Source organism: Glossina fuscipes, unplaced genomic scaffold, assembly GCF_014805625.2.
Source record: "Glossina fuscipes isolate IAEA_lab_2018 unplaced genomic scaffold, Yale_Gfus_2 28, whole genome shotgun sequence".
Taxonomy (NCBI): domain Eukaryota; kingdom Metazoa; phylum Arthropoda; class Insecta; order Diptera; family Glossinidae; genus Glossina; species Glossina fuscipes.
The window spans coordinates 10,132,259-10,146,929 of NW_023998423.1; the positions used below are offsets into that span (position 1 = coordinate 10,132,259).

General features: G+C 35.3%; 2 protein-coding genes across 2 annotated transcripts in view; both read left to right on the forward strand.

The window, feature by feature from the left end:
• The first annotated feature begins 1,606 nt into the window (after positions 1-1,606).
• On the forward strand, positions 1,607-6,385 carry LOC119636333. The gene is given in 6 exon segments (XM_038031635.1): positions 1,607-2,802; positions 2,861-3,308; positions 3,469-3,538; positions 3,582-3,591; positions 3,623-4,750; positions 4,808-6,385. Coding segments are annotated over 6 exon segments (3,216 nt in total). The 5' UTR covers positions 1,607-1,664; the 3' UTR covers positions 5,230-6,385.
• A 1,185-nt stretch (positions 6,386-7,570) lies between these two features.
• Positions 7,571-14,671, forward strand: part of LOC119636334 (probable cytochrome P450 6a13) — an 8,300-nt gene continuing 1,199 nt past the window's right edge. Inside the window, exons 1-3 of the mRNA XM_038031636.1 lie at positions 7,571-7,665; positions 12,329-13,458; positions 13,516-13,933. Of these exons, the coding sequence (XP_037887564.1) occupies positions 7,571-7,665; positions 12,329-13,458; positions 13,516-13,933 (1,643 nt within the window). The remainder of the gene's footprint in view (positions 7,666-12,328; positions 13,459-13,515; positions 13,934-14,671) is intronic.

The following is a 14,671-nucleotide window of genomic DNA, read 5'->3' on the forward strand; positions in this document are numbered from 1 at the left end:
GTGCGCAGAACTCGGCTGTTATCGCAAAAACATTACTTTCTTTTTTCTAAATCTGTTCCTAAGGCTAAGGGTATTGGGTCCCACAGATTTTTTGAGAGGCTTTACTGATTATTCTTAGATTACTATTAACTGTATCTCAAACGATGGGTTTCACTATGTCTTATGTGGACTTTTAAAATTTTTTGAAAGGACATTACGAAATGAATTGTGTAAAATAACTTTGAAATGGACTGATTTCTATAAAGAAGGCGCTATGGTGTATTCCAATATTGGGAGTTTGTGGAGGACAAAACAAAATGCAATTCTGTCAAAAATGAAAATGGATACGAGTAGGAGAACAAAATATCGGCGGGTAAGAACAGCATGCTGCCAAGGAATTCAAAGTATCTCCTTCAGTATCGCATACAGTTGCAATGTTCTCTTCAATCTCAGACTTGTTTCTATTTCCTACTATAGAGTTTGGTGACGATTCTGAAAACTTGGAATCATTTATTTATACGCATAATTGCCGCTAGCCTTCGAAGGATAATAAAATTAGTAAACTTTGTCAAGTTGAAAATTCAAAGAAAGCCTTTCTTAGGAAACAAACAAAAATGAGGTCCTACTGTGACTAGATATTAGATTTGTTTTCAGATATCTTTTAGCAAACGCACACTGCGTAGCTATTGGTTTATTTTCATTCCTTATTATATTAATCAACATATTAAACTAATCATCTTTAACGTAGTCTTTGTAGTTTGCAATTTTTCCTCATTTTCGCTGAACGCTTAAAAATATATAAAACTTTTAGTTGACATCATACTGCGTCGGTCAATAATTTCCGGAGCTAACAGAAAGTTCCATCATTTGTTTAGTGTAAGAGAATTTTACTCTACCTAATATTTTCTGACTTTGACCTTTCTTTAAAAAAGATAATTTAAAAGATTGACAAAAATAAAATTATGATAGTCTATGATTTTGGAGGGAAGCGGCCGATGTTGCCCATAGAGTGTACGTGAAAATTTTGTATCGTATTATAGCTGTAGTTTACGAATAATGAAATGAACAAGAATCGCATTATGTCGGTTTTGAAAACAGAATTATTCCCTGTTTATGCTATACTGTAGGTGTGTCAGTTGATCGATTTGAATACCAATCTATCTATATGAACTTCTATCATATATTCATCCAATCGTATTAATTTTTGAGATAGGAGAGTAGATAGAAAATGTAGTGCTGGTCATGAATGTATGCACTTTGTAGGATCTCTGAAGCTGAACAAGAACTTTTTGCGACCGTCTTTCGATCAATTGCATTGCATATTGAAATGTTAAAGAAGCTTTCGCCTGACGGTGTTACTCTAAAGAAGACTTTTGGAGTGAGTAAAATAGAATATTGCAAAATAAATGTTATTTTCGTACTTTGTACGGATAATTATTGACCGATATATTACAATATTAATTATCCAAACAGTATTTATGAAAGAGGTTTGATAACGATTATATGTCTATGTACGTAATATAATAGAAAAGCTCTCAGTCATTGCAATTCGATGCAAAATTGTTGACAAATAATTAAAGAAAACTTTTTCTAAATGCTCGCAAACGCAATCGTGAAATCAAAGTCTTAGTAATCGATGAAGTAACGAATGAAGTTCAAATGCATTTTATCGGAATACATAGAAAATGTGGTTAATTTTATTAATTCTGGGTATAATCATTCTGGTTCCATTAGTCTCATTAATTATATACATTCAATATTGGCACAATTATTGGCGTTACAAAGACATACCGCATGATCGGCCTCGACCTCTGCTGGAGATATTTAAAACACTCAGTAAACATGGAATCAAAGAGCAAGCGTTAAAAGATTCTAAATATTATACGGAGTTGTATGAAAAATTTAAAGGTTCAGGACCATTTTGCGGTTTTTACCATTTATTGGATACGCGAATACTTATATTGGATAACGGTCTCATGCATCAGATATTGGTAAAGAATTTCTCCAATTTTAATGAACGTGGTTGTTATTATAATATAGCTGAAGATCCTTTATCGGCCGATTTGTTCAGTTTTGGTGGTCAGGCCTGGCAAGAAATGCGTCTAAAACTGGAATCATTGTTTCACGAAACAAAATTGAGCAGCTATCAGAAAGTTATGCAAAGAGAAAGTGGAAAGTTAGTAAAAATGTTAAATAAGCAGAAGGAAGATCTTTTAATTGACATGAAAACTTTCTTACATCACTATGCATTGAGCACTGTGGCAAGTTTGGTGTTCGGTTTGGATGATGAAAAATGGCTGCGGAAATATCCTTTGGAAACCTTTGATCATATGACGCATTTGGCTTTGCATACACGGCGTCATGATCCCTACTTAAGTGCTCTAATGCAAAGGTATCCAAATATTTTTAGGCGCTTCGGTTTTGCCACCACACCCTTAAATGTACAAAACTATTTCCATGCTCTGTTAAGTGAGGTGGTAAGCGAAAGGGAAACATATAGTGAAATGAAAGAAGATTTGCTGCAAAATTTGCTTTCTATCGTAACCCAAGAACTGCATACACATGAAATGGATAATTTGAGAGATTCTCGGGACTTAAAAAAACATTTGTTAAATGAATTGGTGGCACAAGCTTTTACCTTTGTAAGGGCGGGTTTGGAGCCCACTGAGAAAACTTTGACTTATATATTGTACGAGTTAGCTAAAGATTTGGTTCTGCAGCAGCGTGTAAGAGAGGAAATATTAAAGCAGCGAGAAGCCAGTGAAGACCTGTGCAGCTATGACTACGTCCAATCTTTAAAATTGCTTAAATTAATTATAAAAGGTAGGGGTAGGTGGGAGGACATTCAAAATCTTTCATTTATGTTGCCTTTAATTTTCAGAAACTCTACGTCTTCATCCGATTACACCCTATTTGATACGTCGTACACTTAGCGATTATACGGTTCCTAATAATCCCGTTTATTTAATTCCAAAGAATACTTACGTCATTGTACCTGTACAAGCCATACACCAAGATCCATGTTTTTACATTCAGCCGAAACTTTTTAATCCAGAACGTTTTAATGCCTCGGATGATGATATGGCTGGAGGAAGTCTGCTGTGGTTCGGTTGTGGCATGGGTCCACGAAATTGCGTTGGTTGGCAATTTGCTCAGCTGCAGATATTAACACTTGTAACCTTTCTCTTAAGTGAATATGAATTTAGTTTAGATATTCATCAACAGTTAAGTGATGACTCTTTAGAGACTCTGCCTTTGAAAATCAAATCGTTAAAGCGACGCTCAGAATATGTGGAATATGTAGACGGCGTAGAATCGCTGGTTGAATAGTTCTAAATTGTGGTATGCATAGTTGCGAGCAAACGTTTTTAAATGCATTGCTTTAATCCACGAGCTTACATCCCATTGATTAAGAAAAAACATTGTAGCTCAGTTTTTCAATTTTTCTCCAGCTTTATTTAGAACTTATTATATTTATAATCTCTTAAGGAATATCACTCTTTTTTCAATTGAAAAAGCTTTGAGTATAAAAAAATTATATTTAAATCAATTATCTTCTGACTATAAATAAAAGCGATTGTCCATTCATTCATTTGAAGCAGTATCGGAAAAGTTTTGTTGTGAATTTCTTTTTGTTTCAAAGTTGTCGCAAATATGTTCATTACGTTGCTCATTACATTACTGGTCATTATGTGCTTGGCCGCTTATCTGAAACTGAAGAATATATACAGTTACTGGACTAAACTCGGAGTGCCTCATGAAAAGCCTTTGTTTTTCTTGGGCAACATGAAAGGAGTAGGGTACACTTACCATTGGACTGAAATTAATCGAAGGGTTTATACAAAATTTAAAGACTTCTCACCAATTGCTGGTCTTTATACTTTTTGGACGAAGGCAGTAATCATTATGGATTTGGATCTAATTAAAAATATATTAATTAAGGATTTTCAATACTTCAGCGATCGCGGTATTTTTCATAATGAACGAGATGATCCTCTCACTGGAAATTTGTTGTTTTTAGATGGCGATGCTTGGCGAGTGCTTAGACAAAAGATTTCTCCAGTCTTTACCAGAGGTAAAGTGAAATTCATGTTTTCTACTATCGTTAAAGTCGCCGAAAGATTGGAGCACGCTTGTGATAATATAGTCACTAAGGGAGAAAATCAAGTCGAGACGAAGGATTTATGTGCTCGTTTCACAACAGACGTGATTGGAGAATGCGGATTTGGCATTGAGTGCAATAGCCTAGAGGAACCTAGGGCTGAATTTCGTGAAATGGGACGTAATGTCTTCGAAAAGCCTCGTCATTCGATGTTAATTCAAACGTTCATGTTTACTAATCCCGATCTGGCACGCCAGTTAAGAATGAAACATTTCCGTAACGACACTAGCGAATTTTTTATGAGAGTTGTTAAGGAAACAATAAAGCTTAGGCAAGAAAACCAAATAAAACGTAATGATTTTATGGATTTACTTATTGAGCTGATGGAGAAGAGGGAAAAGCTGTTAAAACAAGGCCAACTCATAGAAGATGATGATATGGCTAGTGGTTTAACCTATGAACAAGTATGCGCTCAAGCAATGGTTTTCTTTTTGGCCGGATTTGATACTTCTTCGGCAGCAATGGCGTTTTGTTTGTATGAACTGGCCTTAAATCCGGATATTCAAAGGAAACTACGAGAGGAAATCTTGAAAGTGTTAGAAAAATACAATTCTCAGATAACCTATGAGAGCTTAAAGGAAATGACTTATTTGGAACAAGTTTTCAACGGTAATTCTGATGGGATATATTAGCTTCAGATATTTAATCTTTTGCGTTCCATTTTAGAAACACTGCGCAAATATCCGGTGGTTCCTCAACTGGCACGAGTATGTTTGAAGGATTATTGCTTGCCGAATAGTGATGTGATTCTCGAAAAAGGATTGCGTATAATTATACCCATTGACGCTATACATAACGATCCTGAATATTTTAAGGAGCCTGACAAATTTAATCCAGACCGTTTTTCTTCTGCTGCAATAGCGCAACAACATCCTGCTCTTTCGTTTATTCCGTTTGGTGAAGGGCCTCGCAATTGCATTGGTATGCGTTTTGGTAAATTGCAAGCGCAAATCGGTTTAATCATGATGTTAAGAAAATTTCAATTTTCAACCACTTCTAAGACAAAAATTCCTTTGCGTTATTTTAAAAGAAGTTTCCTGCTATCGCCAGAATCTGGGATATATTTGAAGATTGAAAAACTTCATTGAAGTAATCGAATATTTATGGAAGCGATTAAATTTGGATTAAATACATAAAAGTCTATGTGAAGATAAAACAAGTCAAAACAATATAGTGCAGCACGGCCGACCATACATCATCTCTCATAAAACAGTTATTCATAAAATGAATTTTCAAAATGAACCTTTATAAGGAAAGTGGTCAAATATATAATACGGTCCTAACGCATTTCAATATCGCTCGTCCTTTGTCCAAAACGGACGGACAGACAAGCTCAAATCGATGCACAAAGTGATTCTGAATTGATCGGTTTAATAAAATGTGAGTCTATCTCACGTCCTTCTGAATATTGAATGCTTACGCGTACACCTACGTACATATTCTTTTACCATAAGTGACGTAGGGTACAAAAATAATGACTATAATGATGACTAGTAATAATATGATTTTATAAATACTCCAGAAGGTTGGAATACAATAATTACGTTATATTTTAATTCCAACTATGCTAAAAGAAATTCCGCACTTTGAAGTTGCTCGACTCGTTACAAGTAAAGCATAAAAGTAAGTATTAAGATAGAAATTGACATGAAGAGGTAACTTTCTGCATTTTTCTGAGAAGATTTCATCGCGAGACTAAAATATTTGGAAATTTACTTATCTTCAGTTCCATTCAGGTTTTTCGTTATTCGTAGAATTTTGCTGACGTACCGAATCGCGTTCGGTCTCTTAATCTTGGTGACATTCAAAATTCTTCGAACCCAAGAGCGATTATTTCAGATTGCCCCAGAAACTGGTATTAACCTATGGTATGTACGTTTACTTTATGGGGATCCAAATGGTTTTGACTTTGTATTATAATTGCAATATATGTAGCATTGTAGTTTTGCTATTTCATAATTAAAAGCTTTAATCAATACCGGTCCTACTAGTATTTCGCTCTTGCATACAAAGTTCAAAACAAATTATTTTAGTATGAGCGATTGTAACTTAACCAACGAGATTTTTCTCTTATATCTCTCAGCACCGCTACTGTTCGCGTTTTTTTTCTATTTTGGTGTGAAAATCAGGCAACTTTTCCTGTTTTACAAAATTGTTAGCAGCCGTGGACGAAAAGTGAGTCTATATAAAAACAATTTAAAGCTGATATAAGCAGTATGAGGGAACCTCTTTGTACTGAAACCTATAGTAAAAAACGAAGCTCTTCAATTAAAGTAATTTGATTTTTTTAATATGAAATGAAATCCGCTAACTTACATCTGCCTTCCAACACCTTTAATGGTTAATTAGATTTACCTTATAAATGCATATTTCGACTAGGCTTTATCCGTTCAATCGAACCAAAGTGACCTTTAGCGAGCGTTTTTTTAGGTACGAGAATGGCCAGAGATCAAACGGAGCCGGTGAAAAAGTCTCGAAGCACCAATGGAGTGTGAGAAAATGCTTTTAGCTTTGTATTTGAACTTGTGACATTAAAAGCAAAAAACAACAATATTTTTTAAATCGAAGTAATCATCTCTTATTTGTTTGTCAAATTTCATTTTTTTTTTACAAGTTAATAAAATTTTTTATTTTTATGTGGCTGCGACAATATTCAAAATTTATGCATTTATTTTCACTTATTTTTTGGCTGTTTTTTTTTTCGTAAGCGGTTAAAATTGCAAGAAAGAGACCGAATGGAAGTGAGGAAAGTGCTGAAGAAATATGAAAATTGTAAGAGGCACGAAATGTTAAGTGAACTGGTTTATCTCAAACAATTACTAAATATTTTGTGTTGAAAATCAACAGCCGGAGAGAAGAAAGCTTGGCGGTCCTGTCGTCATATTATGCCCAAGTATATAATACGAAAGACATAAAACTCAAAAATATCGAGAAAATAGTGAAAGTTTCAAGCTTTGAAATATTTGCAAATATATTCAAATATATTTGCAAATATATTTGCAAATATATTATTTGCAATTAATTTTGAAATTTTTGAATATTTCAAAGCTTGAAACTTTCTTCTCGATATTTTTGTGTTTCACTTCTTTCTTATTAAATAGCTGTCATGTATGACATCACCTGTGTCCAGTCGGGATGTTTGCTTTAACACATGTCATTAATATTCAATGTCGTGGATATGCCGAACGATTCCGCTGCCGCAAATGCCAAAGAGAAGTTAGCTTTTTGCCTTTTATCAGCCGGACTTAAAGTATGATAGGGAATGCGATCCGGGAGATAGCATGGCAAAAATTGCACAAAATTCTAAACCCTCGTTCCAGGATGAACTGAAATGGATGTTTGATGGACGGATGTTTTGATCTCCTGCGATCTTATCCTGACACCATTTTAATAAAGCATTACGTTTGCAGTCACAAAATTTGCCTAAAAATGTTGCAAAAGCTGCTAATTTCGGCCGGTTGTTTCACTCAAACCGAGTACAGCGAAGAGGGTATAGAGAATTTACTACGCTTCACACCATCACGGTAATCGAAGAAAATTTACTCTTACACTTTAGTATTTTCCATTTTTTCCCACGACATTTTTTCAATTTATGATTTTTGTCAAATAAAAGAGAACATGTATGAAGTCAGGTATCATTATTAATAATAAATAAATAAATTCTATCTATACAAATTTCACAGCGGGAGACGGGTAAGGGGCGAACTATCTAATATTCTCTAAGTCAATCGGAATCGTGTTGTCAGAGAAGGATGAGATTTTCCCTTGTTATGCTAGAAAATGAATTCTTTGCGATTTGTCAGATGTCTTGCATATGGTTTCATTACTCTATGCGAACGGATGTCAAATTGATTCAATCTCTTGAAGGCACAATTCGAATTTGGCATCCAGATGTGAGCCAGCAGTGCTGTATGTCATCTCATAAAACTTAATGAAGATTCTTTTCGAATGATGCAATTTTTAGTTGCAGGCAAAGATTTTTCGTAAGTAAAAATTCTTTAATGTAGGCTTCAAATACTAGTTTACTGCATAAAATCTACCGATCGTTCATTAAAAACCTTCAGTGCTGTTATAGCAAATACAATGGTCTCGGTCCATTCTTAAAAAAAGAAAATGGTTTGTAGATATGGCTTATTCACCTCGCCCTGTTTGTGAATCTGCTTTTAACAAGTGCATTGACAGCAAAAGTAGACTTGCTTTTAATCCTTTGTTTCAATTATTTCGACATCACCTGAAGTGCACTGTTTCTTTTTCGGAAATTTCGCATTTCAGTTATCTCGCGTGGGTCCCCTTTTATGCTCCAGTTAAAGTTTGTTCATAGCAAGGCGCAGTTCATGAGAGAAAAGTAAAGTATCGTCTAAAGAAGTTAGTTCGACTGCCGTATCTTTCCATATAAGCTCCAAAAACGAGCTAAGTCTGCTTACAAGAATGAGCAGTTCCTAATAAAAATTTTGAAAATTCTATTAATAATCGGGTCAAATTTCATAAAATGTCGCTTTCATTGAGATCTATTTCGTATGGGACGCGCGAGTTTGTATAAATTTAAAATGAGAAGCAGTTTGCTTGCATGCCAGATGGCCACTTTAAGAGTGTTTTTCGACCTCTGAAGAAGTGACCTTCGGTGCTTTTTCCAATTTATAAAACATTTGTATATTTGATTGTTACAAATTTACAAATTGCTTTTATAATGACTAATATCACGTCATGATAACCGTTACAAACTTAAAAAAATCTATTACTCTTTCCCGATACTCTTTCAAATATGTTGTAGATCTTTAAGAGGACAAGCCAGTATAAATTTTTCCCAATTCTTTTTTCTTGGCTTAATGCTAAATACTCTGAATTCTCTAGAATATGAGCAAAAAAACCATTACCAGAGAAAAACTTTTCGCCCTAAATTTCCAGCTCTTCTCCAATCACTTCGAAAAGACTACCTTGGTTCAATCAATCCCTGGTTGCAAGCTGCAGCTTTTTGTCTTACCGGTAAACTTTCAGCTTCGCTAATACTGTCCTTGATGTTTTTTAAAAGTGTTTATGTTCATTAAAAAGCTTTCACATCAAAAATACTTTTTTGTAGCCGTATTCAGACGACCTTTAAATGGTTGTAAGCGATTCCATCATCGTCAGCGATTCAGTGGATTCACTTCATTGCAAATAGAGCGTACAACTTACAATCTTGTCTTTGACTGATGAGGTAAAAGTCCGAGGCTGTAGGAGGGAAGGGAAAGAGTGAAACTGCTAACTAGTGGTAAAAATTAACGAGACATTTATCAAAATCAATAAACAAACTATTATAGTCGGGCAAGACAGGCCGTTAAATACCCGATACCAGTTCAGTTAATAAAATTGGTATTCCATTTCTGCGATAATACACAAAAGCTTCACTTAATATTTACATCAAGGCACACTTTTTATGATAACTCTTTTACAAGGTGGGTCTAGTAAAATGACATAGACGTTGCTGTTGCAACGACAACTTAAGTAAATAGATCGTGATCGTCACGGTAGCGACGCGAAAGAACGATCCCAACAAAATCAAAAGTCGGCAACTAAAGGTATATGTGACGGGGATGTGGGGAAGAAAGTGGAAGGAATTTCTTGTATCTAAAACACAAATTTACAAAATTAATTATACAAAACATAAAGCAAACGCGTTCTACTCTCTTGTTGCTTGCATAGACAATGAACCTCCATTGGTATACATAAAATAGCAGCCAGGGTTGTATTTATCAGCCTACCTTAGGCCATTTTAAAACCGTATTTATAAACTGTTTCTCACTATCAAATTCTCCCATATAAGGCCTTCGTTTGGAAGGCTTACTTTTGTATATAGGAAGGAGTTTAAAACGGCACATCGGATCTCACATGAACTTAGTATGCTGGAATGCCGTTATTCAGCGATTTCTGTCGAGAAATTTTGAAAATTGCAAATTTTTTTTGACGTGACGAACGTTGCAAAATAAGTCGTTACCTGAGGACTGTTCGTAAAAATAATCCTATCCTATATAATTTCAAAATGATCCAATTGATGATTCAATTGGTATATTCTAACCCTTAAATGCATAAATTTTCATTTTTAAAATGAAATGAAATTGTACTCAGATAGCGATGCGGAAATGAAAATTATCACGCATAAAGAAATAAACTGTCAAAGATTCTAATTGGGTTCGGAAATGATAAGATAGTTTTAGTAACATTAGAATTAAAAAAAGCCCCTATTTTTCCAAACGGGAAATAGATTTAGAATTTAATACTGACCGTGAATATAGGATTCTTTAAAAGTTTTCTGGAGTTTTCTCTTTATCCCCCTTTTTCCTTGATGAGTGTTAAAAGGCGTCGAAATGTGAGTGAAGCTTTTGCTTTAATTTCTTACTTTAAAGAAGCTCTCGTTAGTCACTAAAGTTAAATTTTGCAAAATGAATATTCCTTACTTAGTACGGAGCTTTGGAGTACTGGCTAATATGTTACAATGTTAATTATCCAAATAATAGATTTGATAACGGCTATGTCTGTATGTATTCAATAGAAAAGCTCTCAGTCATTGTTGACACATAATTGAAGAAAACTTTTCTAAATGCTCGTAATCGTAAAACCAAGGTCTTAGTTATCAATGAAGTATCGAATCAAGTTCAAATGCATTTCGATGGAATACATAGAAAATAAGGTTAATTTTATTAATTCCGAGTGTATTTTAATTCCAATACTTTTATTCATTTTTTTCTCTTCAATATTTGGCATAATTATTGACGTATTGGTGTATCGTATGATCGGCTTTGAACTCTGTTGAAAATATTTAAAACATTCACTAAATACGTAGGCAAAGAGCAGGTGTTTGAAGACTCTAAGTATCGATACACGAATACTTATATTGGACGGCGCTGTTAGACAGATATTGTTAAAGAATTTCTCCAATTATAATGAACGTGGTTATTATTATGTCTGAAGATCCTTTATCGGCAGACTTATTCAGTTTTGATAGTTTAGTGGATGGGCAGAAGTGCATTTGAAATTGAAATCATTGCTTCACGAAAAGGAATTGGAAAGTTACAGGAAGATATTGCAAAGATTTTGCGAAAGGCTTGCAAATATATTAAATACACAAAGAGGATATGTGAAAATCATCCGATATCGATTTGTTGGGCATTGTGGCAAGTTTGGTTTGTCCTTTAGAAAATTTTGATCCTACGATGCAGTGAGCTTCGCATACACAAAGTTGCTCTGTAGCAGATCCTAACACTTCTAATCGTTCTTGTGAGTCAACATGAATTCAGTTTACAAACTCATCAACCCTTGGGCAAAGGTTCCTTAGAAAGTCTGTCTCTACGACGTTCAGAATTCTTTTTTTTTACTTTAATCTTGAGTTCAGTTAATTAATTAGAACAATCATTATTATAATTAATACTAACGTGTCAACAAGTCTGTTGCTGCACGGTTACGAATATGTGGACTCAGTAGACGGCGTAGAATCGTTGCCTGAATAATTCTAAACGGTGACGCGCCTAGACATGAACAAATGTTTTCAAATGCATTTCTTTTGCCCATAAAAAATAAAAATCTTTTGAGTTCAATTTTTCAATTTTCCCTATGCTTTTTTGGAAATTATTAATAATCTCTTCACAAAATTTATTCTTTATACCCTACATGATGGTACAAGAGTTCGTTAAGTTCGATCGATTCAGAATCACTTTCCATATAAGACTGGAGATAATTTGATGAAATTTGATTCACTGACATGTTTTGACATATAGGGAACGTTTCGGGCCGAATTACTTTCTCGACCACGCCCAATAGAAAATATTTCATTGTCAGTATTTCACGACAAAGATATGCATATATTATCGTACTGGTCGCATCAGAAAGTTATGTTGAGTCTGTCTGTCTCGACGTGTTTTAGCCCATGATTGAACAGTATTGAAAATAAGTCAGTTTAAACCGCTTTTTGATCACTTCCAATGTAAGGAGTTACTTTGAAAATTCGTTACATGATTAGGTGCAAGTAGTGTATGGTATTAAACGGTGGCCCGTGACGCGCTGTAGTCTTTCTACTTGTTCACATTGGAAGAGCTTTGAGCTTATAAAATGAATATTTAACTTAATTATCTTTTGAACACAAATAAAAGTGGTTGTTAATTCATTTATTTTAAACAGTATCGAAAAATTTTTCTTGTGAGTTTCTTTTTACTTCAGACTTGTCGCAATTATGTTCATTACGTTGTTCATTACATTAGTGGTTATTGTGTGCCTGGCCGCTTACCTGAAACTGAAAAATATCTACAGTTACTGGTCTAAACTGGGAGTGCCTCATGAAAAGCCTTTGTTTTTCTTGGGCAACATGAAAGGTTTAGGGCACAATTATCATTGGACTGATATCAATCGAAGGATTTATAGAAAATTTAAAGATTCATCACCAATTGCTGGTCTTTATCCTTTTTTGGATAAGGCAGTGATCGTTATGGATTTGGATCTAATTAAAAATATATTAATTAAGGATTTTAAATACTTCAGCGATCGCGGTATCTTTCATAATGAACGGGATGATCCTCTCACTGGAAATTTGTTGTTTTTGGATGGCCACGCTTGGCGAGTGCTCAGACAAGCAATTTCTCCAATTCTTACCAGCGGCAAAGTGAAATCCATGTTTTCTACTATCGTTAAAGTAGCCGAAAGATTGGAGCAGGCTTGTGATATTATAGTCAATAATGGAACGGTCCATGTTGAGGTAGAGGATTTATGTGCTCGTTTCACTACCGATGTGATTGGAGAATGCGCATTTGGCATCGAGTGCAAAAGCTTAGAGGAACCTAGGGCTGAATTTCGTGAAATGGGCCGCAACATCTTCGAACAACCACGTCACTCGTTGCTCGTTCAAAGCTTCATGTTATCTAATCCCGATTTAGCACGCCGGTTAAGAATGAAAGCGTTTCGTAAGAATACCAGTGAATTTTTTATGAGAGTTGTTAAGGAAACAATAAAGTTTAGGCAGGACAACCACATAAAACGTAATGATTTCATGGATTTACTTATTGAGCTGATGGAGAAAAGGGAAAAGCTATTAAAACAAGGCCAACGAATACGAGTCGGTGATTTGGTCAGTGGTTTAACCTTTGAGCAAGCATGTGCGCAAGCAATGGCTTTTTTTTTGGCCGGATTTGATACTTCTTCCGCAACAATGTCGTTTTGTTTGTATGAATTGGCCTTAAATCTAGACATTCAAAGGAAACTACGAGAAGAAATCATAACAGTGTTAGAAAAATACAACTCTCAGATAACCTATGAGAGCTTAAAGGAAATGAGTTATTTGGAACAAGTTTTCAACGGTAATTCTCGTCCGATGTATCAGCTTCAGAATTCTAATCGATTGTGTTTCGTTATAGAAACTTTGCGCAAATATCCAGTTGTTCCTCTACTGGCACGAGTTTGTGGGCAAGATTATTGTTTGCCGAATAGTGACTTGATTCTCGAAAAAGGATTGCGTATAATTATACCCATTGACGCTATACATAACGATCCGGAATATTTTAAGGAGCCTGACAAGTTTAATCCAGACCGCTTTTCTTCCGCCGCAATGGCGCAACAACATCCTGCATTTTCGTTTTTACCGTTTGGGGAGGGGCCTCGCAATTGCTTTGGTATGCTGTTCGGCAAATTGCAAGCGCAAATCGGTTTGGTCATGATGTTGAGAAAATTCCATTTCGTAATCACACCTAAGACAAAAATTCCTTTGCGCTATTCAAAAAAAATTTTCCTGCTATCGCCAGAATCAGGAATTTATTTGAAGATTGAGAAACTTTAAAAGCTTCAACTGTGTTACTAAAATTTTACGTTAATATTTATCTAGGTATGCTGGGGCGATATCCCGATTTGATTCGAAATCAAATGTTCGATTGTGGAAAGAAATGAAACATCTCTGTCTCGTGCGTCAAAGATCTATTTCATCTATATGCATTTAACCCTTAAATCAATACCATAAAGATTTCCGTTTATTATACTTTCATATGTAAGGTGAATTTTAGAGCGTGTTCGGCTCATTGCCTTCTTTATTATTTCTCGGCGAAGGATCTTTTGCAACTCCGGTGTAAATGAAACTCCTTTGTTGTTCCTCTCCATTCAGTTGCCATGGAGATGAATAAGTCTGTCGGTGGACTTTAGTTATCGCTTCTCAAGATATCATCCTTCTTGGCGTAGTCTTCAGCCATCGGGCACGTTGTTGGGTTGGCAATCTTACGAAACTTCTTCGATTCGGAGACTTCGTCCTGTATGTTGCATGTACCTTGTTGCTGGGGTCACCTTAGGCTGGCTTTGCTGGATTGAGCGCGAGGCAGACCAAGCAAGTTTTATGGATCTTCCATCCTGTGGTTGCCCTCGAACTGACGTTTTAAGATCAAGATCACACGGGATTGCCTTCAAGACTGGCGGTGTTGTATTAGCTTTCTACCACATAGGAGCTGACACGAGTTGTGCCCCCCCTCGGTCGGGATAAATAACCGTTCTCGACCCCTTTAATCAAATCACCCAGCTATTTCCTGCACG